This window comes from Brassica oleracea, chromosome C1, assembly GCF_000695525.1.
Source record: "Brassica oleracea var. oleracea cultivar TO1000 chromosome C1, BOL, whole genome shotgun sequence".
NCBI classification, from domain to species: domain Eukaryota; kingdom Viridiplantae; phylum Streptophyta; class Magnoliopsida; order Brassicales; family Brassicaceae; genus Brassica; species Brassica oleracea.
The window spans coordinates 4565663-4578125 of record NC_027748.1 but is presented as its reverse complement, the minus strand read 5'-3'; the positions used below and the strand labels follow the sequence as shown (position 1 = coordinate 4578125).

At 40.2% G+C, this 12463-nt stretch overlaps 3 protein-coding genes and 1 long non-coding RNA gene across 5 annotated transcripts; 2 read left to right on the top strand and 2 right to left on the bottom strand.

Annotated features, from left to right (window-relative positions):
• Positions 1 to 889: 889 nt before the first annotated feature.
• LOC106300461 (pathogenesis-related protein PR-1-like) lies at positions 890 to 1606 on the top strand. The gene has a single exon (XM_013736607.1). The coding sequence runs from the start codon at positions 941 to 943 to the stop codon at positions 1445 to 1447; it is 507 nt and encodes a 168-aa protein (XP_013592061.1). The 5' UTR covers positions 890 to 940; the 3' UTR covers positions 1448 to 1606.
• Positions 1607 to 2059: 453 nt separating this feature from the next.
• LOC106296124 lies at positions 2060 to 6920 on the bottom strand. 2 transcript variants are annotated; one of them, XR_001261151.1, is made up of 9 exons: positions 6471 to 6920; positions 6280 to 6386; positions 5974 to 6179; positions 5436 to 5873; positions 5120 to 5233; positions 4672 to 4897; positions 2999 to 3195; positions 2760 to 2906; positions 2060 to 2577 (listed from the first exon to the last, which is right to left on the bottom strand). It is a non-coding gene; the product is annotated as an uncharacterized LOC106296124 (long non-coding RNA). The 2 variants fall into 2 exon arrangements; XR_001261150.1 differs by having other exon boundaries at positions 5978 to 6179; positions 6280 to 6371.
• Positions 6921 to 7125: 205 nt separating this feature from the next.
• LOC106322830 (diacylglycerol kinase 7) lies at positions 7126 to 10166 on the bottom strand. The gene is made up of 10 exons (XM_013760974.1): positions 9607 to 10166; positions 8973 to 9095; positions 8747 to 8884; positions 8427 to 8676; positions 8271 to 8353; positions 8117 to 8187; positions 7953 to 8030; positions 7783 to 7870; positions 7568 to 7684; positions 7126 to 7487 (listed from the first exon to the last, which is right to left on the bottom strand). Exons 1-10 carry the CDS (start codon positions 9970 to 9972, stop codon positions 7329 to 7331), a joined length of 1473 nt encoding a protein of 490 aa, XP_013616428.1. The 5' UTR covers positions 9973 to 10166; the 3' UTR covers positions 7126 to 7328.
• A 990-nt stretch (positions 10167 to 11156) lies between these two features.
• On the top strand, positions 11157 to 12330 carry LOC106329506. Its single transcript, XM_013768186.1, has 2 exons — positions 11157 to 11452; positions 11630 to 12330. The coding sequence occupies exons 1-2, from the start codon at positions 11200 to 11202 to the stop codon at positions 12328 to 12330; spliced, it is 954 nt and encodes a 317-aa protein (XP_013623640.1). The 5' UTR covers positions 11157 to 11199.
• The last annotated feature ends 133 nt before the right edge of the window (positions 12331 to 12463 follow it).

Below are 12463 nucleotides of genomic sequence, written 5' to 3'. Positions count from 1 at the left end.
TTTGAATTAATTGCACTTGTTGACAATCAGCATAGAATAGAATGTTTCATTGTTGATCATGTAGTGCATTAGAGTTATACATTTGTTGCACTATGTGGGCTTTTAGGCGTTTTATCTCATTTGCATTTTGGATCCAACATAACTCCAACCTGGTCTAGTGAGAAGTGAGAACCACTTTGAAACTTATACTATCAGTTATATAAAATGTCAAATGGTAATAATAAATTAAAACATAACTTTATGCCTAAATATTGCCGGCTGACTTAGTTAAAAAACAATTATCGCTTATTTAAATAATATTATACCATTAACGAACAGTTCTTTACATTAAATCATCTCGCCTCCCAAGACTTATTTTGGGGTAGTCTACAATATTAATATATAACTTACCTACTATGCATAAAATATACGTTAAGCATATATAAACTACTGCTCTCTCTCTGTTCCCGAAAGAAGAATTTTCTAGAATATTAACGCATATTAAGAAAACAATTAATTTTTTACAATTAAATTTATTATTTATTTTACTATACATTTTCCAATAAATATCAATCAATAGTATTTAACCAATTCAAATATTTTCAATTAATGTTTCTTAAAATTATACAATTTTTCAGCATTAACTACTAAAAGTACCTTAAAATTTTAGAAAATCTATCATTTTGGAACAAATAATAAATCTAGAAAATCCTACTTTCAGGAAGGAACAGAGGTAGTATAATACAAAATCTAAGAATTCAAAACAAGTTCAAATGTGGCTATCATAATCGAACATGTACACCACTAATTATAGAGTTGAAATTTCATCACTAGAACTTATTTTAGTATATAAAGTAAATACATATATATCACTAAAAAATCATATAAACAAAATTTCCCTTCACGATTTGAAGCTTATATAAAACCAAAGCAAACACCATTAGGTGAAGCTTCAACCGCAATGGCTTCTCCTAAACACATTAATGGGTTTTCGTCTGCAATAGCGGCTCTTATACTAATAATCGTAGCATGTTTTCATTGTGTTGATGCTGCAAACTACCAACAACAATTCATGGGTCCACAAAACGCAGCAAGAGCTCGTTTGAGGCTCAAACCACTAAGGTGGGACCCCAAACTAGCCCGCTACGCGCAATGGTGGGCCAACCAGAGACGTCGTGACTGCGCCTTGATCCATTCGAATGGACCGTACGGTGAGAATCTATTCTGGGGCTCAGGCAAAAGATGGAGCCCTGTTCAAGCCGCTAATGGGTGGTTGTCGGAAGCAAGGAGCTATAACTATTACTCTAACTCGTGTAGGGCCGAGATGTGTGGCCATTACACGCAGATTGTGTGGAGGAACACGCAGAGGATTGGCTGCGCTCATGTGATTTGCAATGGCCGACGCGGTGTGTTATTCGCTTGCAATTACTTTCCACCGGGGAATTTTCTTGGGGTGAGGCCTTATTGAGTATGATCCATTTTTATATCTCATAAAAAGCTCATGCCAAGGGAAGTTGTTCGTGCGTTTTCTTAACTATTCCTTTTTGTATACAATATTATATTTTATTTGTTCAAGTTTTAACGTGCGGTCGGCAAAACCACAACGTTTGTTTCCGATTCTTATGTATGTTTCCGTGAGGGAAATTCATTTGGTTAATAAGACTAAGTAACTATACATATCTTAAATTTTGGACTATAAACTATATTAATCTACAGCTACTATATCTTCTAGAGATTTAAATTTTATGTCTTTTTGTGAATGAGACTCGTAGGGCTCAAGGGGAAACGAGAATCCTTAACCATGCCATAGAATAGTTAGATCACCAAGTCCTTTTATTCCCAATGTTGTCACTAGAAAGATTACACAACAGTGAAGAAATGACATGGATATAGGATAAAGGAGTGTATAAACTAAAATATTAAAAAGTCAAAACCTCTCCGACACAAATTCCAATGCACTCCGTGTGGCGAGTCCCTGCTCGCTTTTCCGGCGAGAATCCTGCATCTGAAGCTGCCGGCGAACCCCCACACTCACCTCTCATCCCCCCCCTCTGACCCTCCTGATCCCTCTTCTCCCCTTTCACCACACAATTTCCCTTCACTTTCCGATGCCAAAACAATTCCCAAACCTTCCAACTACAGATCTGTAATTGTTTCTTCTATAGTACATAAAGGAACTCAACCTTCTACTGCAGGAGCTCACAAAGCTGTCTGCTGAAACTACCTCCTCAACTGAGCTTGTGGCAGATGCTCGTACAATTTCTACTACAACTGTTCTAGATCTGTGCTTTGGAACAATCACTGCTCCTCAATCTGGAACTGAGCCAAACCCTAACCTTAACTTCACAATACAACCTCTGCAATCCTCATCCCCTATCCAAACTAATAAAGCCTCCTCCACAACTCCCCTGTTACCAAGCCATGACCTCTCTAAACAGCCTGAAACTAGCCAACACCCTACCCATAATAAACCCTCTCCCACGACATCTCCACCAACTTTAGTTGAGAAAATCCGTCTCTCCGAGAACAAGACTCTTCGTCGTCTTGCTCTGGTTACCATTGCTCCGTCAGGAAGGCCTCGAGTCCTAATCCATGATTCTGTGTTTCAAAAAGAACCAGAATTACACAAGGATTTTATCATTTGCTACTTTAATGGTAAAGCTCCATCTTTCAACCAGATTCAAAGTGTGTTTAATCACATGTGGGGGAAAGGAAAGCGTCTTGAAATACACAACAACCCTCTCAATCACTCAGCTATTATTAGGATTCAAAGCGAGTACCTTAGGTAGAAGATCTTGGAAAAGAACATCTGGTATGTAGGTGATTCAATGTTCCATACTGCTCAGTGGTCCTTTGCCCATTCCAAAGCTACTCCACCGCTAAAGGCCATCCAGATATGAGCCCACCTCACCGGAGTTCCGTTGGACCTGAGGCACGATGAAGGCATGAGCTTAGTTGCAGGTTTAGTTGGAGAACCAAAAGAAACTGATGACTTCACTAAGAACTTAGTAAGTCTCACCTTATCTCATGTAAAGGTGAAGGTTGATCTAACTAAACCGCTACCTTCTATCGTTGAGTTTGAAAGGGAAGATGGTGAAGTTGTTGAGGTCTCGGTTAATTACCCATGAGTACCTCCAACCTGCTCTCATTGCCATGAGCTTGGCCACATAGTGAGAAACTGTCTTTTGTATACTCTTCATCCTGCTGAAACAGAAGCTGCAAAGAAAAAATAAACTGTGGGTAAGGAGTCTACTAAGAAAAGTAAAAAATATCGACCAGTATCTCAAACTACTGTTTCTATCACTGCTCAGTCGACGCCACCTATAGCAGAGTCTGATTTGCCTTCTCATCCTTCTAACCCTGTTTTGGAAATGGCCTCCATCGCCCAAACTCCTACACCCTCTTTACCCATCACCACTCATCCTCCTCACCCACCTCAAAACCTAATGAACCCCTCAACCCTGTCACTGAACTGCCTTGTTTTAAATCCCTCTAACACCCGCCAGTTTCCAGAAAACCTTACCTCCATTTTAACACCCGAGCCAACCACTAGACCATCTTTAAAAAGATCCCGCTCCTCTCCTACTCTCTCTCTCCGCCTTTATCCTCCAACCCAAACCCCTTCTCTCAGACTTTGGCCCTTTTTGATCCTCCCTTTTCCAACCCTCCTGATCCGATCTCTTTTTCTCAAAAACTAATCTTTTTGTTTCTAGAGGTTCTTCCATTCCTTTGGAGGATTCTCCTTGCTCTTCTCAATGAGTGTTAAACTCTTTTTTTGGAATGTCCGAGGTCTAAATGACCCGGCAAAACATAGACCTTTTGTATCTTGGCTTAATATAAACAAACTTGTCTGCAGAGCCATTCTTGAAACACATATTAAGCAGTCTTTTTTGAGCCCTATCTTATCTTCAATCTGCCTTAACTGAAAGTTTTTTTCTAATCATCTTTCTGACCCCGACGGTCGTATCATCATTATCCGGAGAGATTCCCTAAATGTCCAAATTCTATCACAGAGTCGGCAGTGTATCACCTGCTTGATCTCCTTTTCCAACCAGCAACCAGTCTAATACTCAGCTATCTATGCCTCCAATCTGAGCTCGGAGCGTATTGATTTATGGACTGAACTCATCCAACTTCAGTCTACACTCGATCTGGAAAAAAATAATTGGGTATTAGGAGGAGATCTCAACCAAATCATCCATCCTATGGAGCGTTCTGATCCAAGTGTGGTTGTTCCTGATTCTCAAATGTATCAACTTCGTGACTGTTTCACTTAGCTAGGGCTCTTTGACTTGCGCTACATTGGTCCTTCTCATACTTGGATCAACTCTCAACCATCAAATCCCATTACTAAGAAGCTTGATAGACTACTAGTGAACAGTAACTTTGTTGCCTCTTATCCCCATGCCATGTCCACCTTCCTCCCTCCCCTATTCTCTGACCACTCACCGTGTATCCTTGACCTGTCTTTTACCCTCCCTTCAGCTGGTACTCAACCCTATAAATTCCAAAACTACCTCACTAAACACCCTGGGTTTGCTGAGCTACTTAAAGATGCATGGATTCACGCTGGAAACACTTGCCAAACTCTCTCACAGCTGTGCTGGAAGCTTAAACTAATCTAAGAGTGATCTTAAACTTCTAAATAAAGACAACTATTCCAAAATTCAAGAGAGAGTTAGTGAGACTAACAGTTTGTTGCAAATTGCGCAGGTACAAGCTCTTCAAGATCCCAATCCCACTACATTCCAAGCTAAAAGAGACCTCCATCAAAAATGGAATTTTCTGCGAGAAATAGAGGAGATGTTCTTCAGACAGAAATCGCGTGTCGCAGTCTCAGCCATCAGAAACTTCTTCGCAACCAACTTCCTCCCGGCTACTACAAATGCTACCATCCTTTCCTTAGTACCTAAGTTCCCTGGTGCAACAAAGATTAGCGATTTCAGACCTATCTCTTGCCTCAACACGATCTACAAGTTATATCTAGACTCCTAGTCAAGAGGTTGAAGCCACTGCTATTTGCGCTAGTCTTCCCTAGTCAAACAACATTAGTAAAAGGAAGGCTCTTAGTTGAGAACACTACTCTAGCAGGCGAACTGATCAACGACTATCATAAAAATCAAGGCACTAAGAGGATTACCATCAAAGTAGACATTGCTAAGGCTTTTGATACCTTATCTTGGGAATTCTTGTTCGCTTGCCTTGAAGGACTTCAACTTCCAACACACTTTATCCGCCAGATCAGAGCTTGTGTCTGCACATCAAGTTATATGGTTGGTTATAATGGCTCAGTTCATGGGTTTTTCAAAGGTAAAAGAGGGCTAAGACAAGGAGACCCTCTCTCTCCTTATCTATTTGTCATGGCTATGAATTGCTTGTCACATATGCTTAACAGAGCGGCTAGACAAAATAGATTCAAGTATCACATGAACTGCTCAACTACTAAACTCACCCACCTCTCTTTTGCTGATGATCTCCTCATCTTTATAGATGGCTCAATTGACTCTGTCCAGCAGTTGCTACAAGTCTTAAAAGAGTTTGAATTACGGCCAGGCTTGGCTGTCAGTATGCAAAAGACTAGCTTCTATGCCTCAGGCTTGTCATCGGGGGAAATAGACACGATCAAAGCTTCTACTGGCATGTCTCAAGGATCTCTCCAGTTCCGCTACTTAGGAGTTCCGCTGAACTCAAGGAAACTGACGCTAACCAACTGTGAGCCTCTGCTTCATCAAATCAAAGCTCGGTTCTCTTCTTGGTCAGTGAAGTCTCTCTCCTTTTCAGGAAGGCTTCTCCTCATCAAGACGGTAATTGCAGGTATCACAACCTTCTGGTGCTCTGCATTCATCCTCCCGAAGGGGTGCATCAAGCGTATCAACTCTCTTTGTAGCATTTTCCTGTGGAAAGGTAGCATAGAAGGTCACAACTCTGCTAGAGTCTCTTGGGAAACAGTGGTATTGACAACAAGGCAAGGTGGTCTTGGAGTTAAAGACTTACAAACCCGGAACAAGGCCTGCACTCTTCGTCTACTCTGGCTCCTCTTCTTCAGGCCGGAATCGGTTTGGGTCCAATGGTTCAAGGAAGTAATACTCAAAGGCTCGGTTCATAACTACTGGACAACACCAACCCGGCAATCCTACTCCTGGCTCGTAAACAAGCTTCTCAAGCTTAAGAGTGTTGTGTTTCTGTTGATCAAGTTGAGGCTGCAAAATGGAGAAACAACAAGATTTTGGTCAGACAATTGGACACCATTAGGTGATCTCAGAACTTACTTATCAGCAACTAGCTCGAGGATGGGGATACCTCTACATGCTATTGTCTCCTCACTGCTCGTAGATGGCACTTGGAGTCTCCCACCAGCTCATTCGGAGGCGCAGGTCGAGCTGTATTCCTACCTAACAACGATTCAGCTAGCGCCAAGTCAGGACTATTACGAATGGGAGATCAATGGCCAAGTTTACACAACTTACAAGACAGGTCAGTTATATGATTACCTTTGTGAACCGAGACCAAATGTCTTTTGGCATAAGGCAGTTTGGATCTCTCGAGCCATTCCACGCCATAACTTTCATGCTTGGCTGGTAGTACTGAACCGAATACCAACTCGGGATAGGCTGATAAATTGGGGAATTCAGGTCGATGATCGATGTCTCCTCTGCAATTCGAATCAAGAGTCTCGAGATCATCTGTTCTTCACATGTAACTACAGCTATGAATTGTGGCAAATCATAGCTAAAAGACTCCAACTACTTCCTCAAAGGGATTGGCAACGCTCGCCTACATACAAATACTTTCAGGACCGTGGATCAGATCTTCAAACTATTGGATAGACAACTCAGGAGCAAGATCAATAGCTTTAGAGACTCTAACCCGAATCGCTCCTCCACCATGCTGCAGAGCTGGTTTCGATTTGGTTGATTCCGGCGATCATCTACTCCTCCCGATCGTCGCTCCCACTCCCATCGTACTCTTTTTCTTAATCACAAAGGACTTTTTTTTTCACTTCCTGGGCTTAACTAACATGGGTTTAACTATTCTGATATGTGTTTAATGGCTCCAGAAAAAACTAAAGTCTATGGGCTTTTGTAAATTTTTATTTTCTTTCTTTTAATTTAAGCAAGCAGTTTACAAAAAAAAAAAAAAATGATGGCTTGAATCTTGACTTTTTTTGAATAGATACTGAAACTTCATCATAAAGTACAATCTCTTCTACAAATATATTCAACAACAACAACAGTAGAAGCTGAACAGATATGGCTATTTTGACTAATTAATTAAAATACAAATAGAATCAGACTCCTCTTTTTTTTTTTATCGCATCATCTCATCAAACCTCTGGAAAATGGCTTAGATCATTCACCATTGATCATTAGCGACTGAAAAGGAACCTTTTTGATCTCCACAAAAGTAGAATAATCAGTTTTCATCGGTTGCTTCCATGGCTCACCATCCATTTGCAAAAACGCATCTTTCCAGTCACCTCCTCTTAGTTCAAACCTAATCGCAGCCGCCTGAAAATATTGATAAAACCGGTCAAGATGAAACCGAGGCTAAACCGGGGACAGGACCGAGGGTAGAGTGTTTTCTGTACCTGAGCAATGTGCTTAGCCGTGATGATTTGAGCCATTACAAAAGACGCATGCCAACCTTGCTTCAAACCAAAAATCTCGATCAGCCCGTCATCACAATGCGCCTCCACAAATCCTCTCTGTGAACAAGAAAAAGAAAACCTATTTTGTTGAAGCTTGAAGAGCAAGCAAAGAAACAAAACATTAGTGTACTGAATTTTTTTTAGAAAAACATTACCTTCTCTAGATAGTTTGGTTTCAGATTACCCCATGGATGTCTTCCACTTCCATAGTTATCAAGATTCAATACCACAATGGATCTCACGCTATACACAAACCCAAAACAGAGAGATTGTAAAAGTGAATGATAATGTTTTTAACCATTGTATGTAATTAAACTATTTGTACCTTTTAGGAATCAGGATCTCTTCCCACTCGGAGCAATTTGCCTTTTTAATATGGATTTTCATTATGTTTCTTAGTCCCCTACAAAATACATCTTACCACAACATGTCAACACAACAAAAGATAGATGAGTAAACTCATAAGAACTCTTCACTGGAAATACTAACCTTAACCCCGGATTGCTGACACAAGGTGTGCAAAACCAACCTTGAGTGCAACTGTAACTTGAGTAAATAATCTGCAGTGTGATTCATAATCTCATTACAAACCCCAAACCAGTGCAACACGGACAAAGTCCAAGTTTCAATATATATAAACAACCTTATTTGTAACGGGACCTTGAGCTAGATACGGTTTCTCATTGCGAAGATGGTGGAATCCATATGCAACTTGAGCATCCATACCTTAACAAAACAATACAAGTGTTACCTCAAAAAAGATAAAATGTGTACAGTGATACTGAAAAGAGTAAGTTACCTATGCTGAAGTAGTTGTAGAACACTCCTTCGTAGGACTTTGCTTTAGGAGGTACATCCTTATCAGCATCCAAAGCCTGGTCAAGTGCAGTTTCCTCTGAAGGTTTCAAAGAATAAGGAGGATCCACGACTTCTCCAGATGGCATCGACACTACAATACTCCAGCTATCTAATTTAGCAACGGGGCCTAGAGTTGCTCGATGTAGTGTTCTCTTCATAGCAGATCTCCAAGCAAAAGGAAATGCACCACCCTAAAGAGAGATAAAGAGTGAGAAACAGTTGTTCAAAAGCATTACCTAAGAGAAACGTTATTAGACTCACCCAATTAAAACTCCTAGAGAGGTCGTTTCCTGTACCGAGAGGAATGACACCAACGGGAGGAATATGTGATTTTCCTTCTTTGTGAAGCTCACCGACACAACCAAGTACCCAACCAACTGTACCATCACCACCTGCCACCTATCATCATCATTATAACCACTAACTTAACAAATCCGATTCCAATTGCTGAATATGGTCACAAAAGATGTGTATATATATTACTCACCATGATGCGCATCCTTTCTCTGCATTCTCTTGCGCATTCATCTCCTTCCGCTGCAATCGTCTCCAAACAGGCCAAGCCGTACCTTACAAATTCATGTGGTTTCACTTCTGTGAGATCAAATACCTGTAATTGTATAACCACAATGAGCTCACAAAGCAAGTACAATAATCAGAAAAGCAAAAGAAAAAAAAAAACTTCACCAAATTATTCTACCCTTCAAACATCAACAACAATAAAACTACAAAGTTTCTGTCTTTTCTATTACAAGACAAGAAAAGTTTTAACCTTTTTCAAGTACCAGGAAACTTTTTGACACAGGAATCAGAATCTTTTAAGCCAAAACAGTGTATAATAAGTTCAACTGATTAGAATCAGAGAAAGAGAGAAGATTTGATCATGACAGAACACTAAACCTACTTGTACCATATAATTTAGATCAGAGTGATTCATTCACAATCTAAACCCAAATCAAGATTTGAGATCCTCTTCACATAAATAAAGAAAAGAAGTAATGATCCAGAACAATGAACTAAGTTCATTTTCAAATAACATCAATCTAAACGCAAAGTTGAAGTAAAGTCAGTTCAAAAGTTACGATCTTTAATTTCTGATATACAAAAAGAATAACAGTGACCTGTTCTTCGCTCATCAACTGTTGAAGCCTCTCTTTAAGAACAGGTCCATGACGACCTCCGCTTTTAGGATTAATAAACACAACCATCGGTGCATGATGAGCTAACTCCTCCGTGGCGGCGGCGGCGCCGGGAAGTACCAAATGGTCCGGAACCGCGGTGGAGTCTTTCCTCTTGATGCAATCTCGCATGGCGAGGCGGAGATACTCAGGCATCACTATCCTCCGACGAAGCTCCTCTCTGTCTACACCGAAGTTACCGAAACCGCAGCCTCTCATCGTCACCGCGTCATCAGTCTTCGCAGACGGTCGTGCAACCACGAAGTTAGTCGTCGACGCCTCGCCGACGGACCTCGGTGTCTCCTCCATATATCTCCGGTGATCAAATTCGTTAGGGAACAACAGATTAAAATTAATATAAAAAAAAAACTGAAACTTGATCGAACTTCGAAGACTTGAGTTTTGTTCCCGAGACAATTCAAAAGCTTTTTTTTTTAATTTGTTTAAAAAAATTTAAGTGTTTCGAAGACAGAGCTAATCTGTATGTTCGATGCGATGTGCATGTGTTTAGTAGATTTCCCCGAAAAGCTTTATTTATGAGTTTTCTAAACTGTAACTAGAAAATGCCCACATGGGGAGTACACATTTACATAACTGCCACTTAAAGCTTTATAAAGTTTACTTGATTTTTTTCCTTTTCTTGCGAGCATTTTTGAAATTTTAGACTGAGTTTACATAACATTACTAGAGTCAATACAATAACAAGATGTTTTTTTTTTTTTTTTTATGAGTTTTTTTTATCTAGTTAATTATGATATTACAAATTATGAAAAACATTACATAGACGATATTACAGTCGAGAATTCTACCTGTCTTGTGAAGATTCACGTCTGACTGCATCACCTTTAATAGCCCTATAAGATCTATTCATGACGGTACTCCTTACACCATGCTGAAGATCTCTTGTAAGCATTTTCTCTAATTTTCTGCATAATTCGCTTTCTCTGGAAATTGAAGCTCAGACCTCTTCCTGTAGAAATTGCGTTATCTGGGGTTCGCACCCCAGACATGGGTGTAGAAGCCTTTAAACCTTGACCACTAGGACACGGTGTTTCCACCATTGTTTTATGAGTTAATCCTCAATTTTTTGATTACATTATTGCCCTAATAACTTTTAAGATCTTATGAACGGCAGATTTGATATATGGTTTGTAATTTGGGAAAATTAGAAGATTGGGCAACTTTTAAGTTTGAATTAGAAATTTGGGCAAGTCCATGTTTTAATTAGGTTGTTGGGCAACCTAGTAGGAGAGAGAAGAAAAAGTGGACAGTTTTAACATTTTTGCCCCACAATCTTGAGCTGAAATTCGTGGGACCAGGCTGTCTTTTGCCCAGAAAAACTTGTCTCAGGAATACCAACACACGCGCGCCGGATGTGCGTGTAAGAGACGAATTGAATATTATATTATTTTAATTTCAGAAGGAAACATGGTATTGGACTTCGTTTTTGGGCTATTTGACCCCAAAACTTGAAGGTCTTATATGTGATGATTTCTCGCGGGAAACAACGGCTCCAAGGTGGACGAATGGCCATTAATGACTGGTGACTTTGGAAAACATGTGTTTTACTTTAATTTATTAATTAAAAACAGGGCAACTATTAATTATTTAATACAAAAACGTACGAACCCTATCTCTTTGCCTGTCTCCTTGTTGAGGAGTAAAAAAGGCTACCGAACAAGGGAACTTGAGGCAGCGAATTTTACACACAGAGGCATGAGCTGCATCCGATATGGTGAGGGAGGAAAGGGTATGGCGGATGGTGGGTGTTCTGTATCTAGCATCGAAGGTAAATCATATATAAGCCGTACACCATTGCATTTATGACATTATAGTTATTGCTGAAATCATTTATTACAGATTTGAGGGTGTTCGGAATTCAGGTGTTTTTTTGTGCGAAACTATATTTATTGCTTCTGATTAGCACATTGAATTTTTAAATAAATTTATGTTTTATTTTTCGTAGGTGTTCACGATTCATACATCGTTGTAATCTCTGGACGGTGGATTATGTACGACACTGGTGACTGGGATTTTAAACTTGATAGCGACCGTATGGGGAGGGCTGTCTATGCGAAGTTGATAACTTCTGTTGAAGACTTGAAGCGGGCCATTATTGAGTCATACGGTTTAGTTGGAATGTCTGTTACCGTTGAGATGTCATATTGGCTTGGTGAACACGGATCTTGTGCTGTTGGTGAAAGAGAAGCTCCTGTTCAAATTTCCAAAGATAAGGATTTCGACTTGTTTACTTCGGCACGTAAGGTGGACAAGTACATCAACGTATTTGTCACATTCAAAGAGGAAATAGATGGGAAAATCCATTTTCTGAGGCCAATGGGGAATCTTTTGAAGTCCAAAGAAGTTGCCAGCAGCAACGAAATGCAAGTTGGGAGCACGTCTGCTGATGTGCATACCCGGAATGAAGTTAATGACGGTGAGACTGATTTGACCGAAGATGAAATAATTCTGATGGGAATCGCGGAAATTGAAGCAGTTTATGCCTCAAATGGTTTTGGGATGCGTGAAGTGGATGGAACTGCATGTGAAGTTCAAAATAAAGTGGAGACGACTGAAGATGCTGCGTTAGGGGAAGGCGAAGATGCCGACGATGAGGATTATGATTACAATTTATGGCATGATTTTGTTGCACGAAATTGCGAATAGGACGATGATAAGGATGAGGATGGAGGGATAGGTGGTAGTGGTCGAACGAACGTAACATATGGAGGTGTACGTGGTGAGGTGGTGACTAAAACGAGGAGTGGACGAACTAATCCTTCTTCAAACAAAGGCAGTG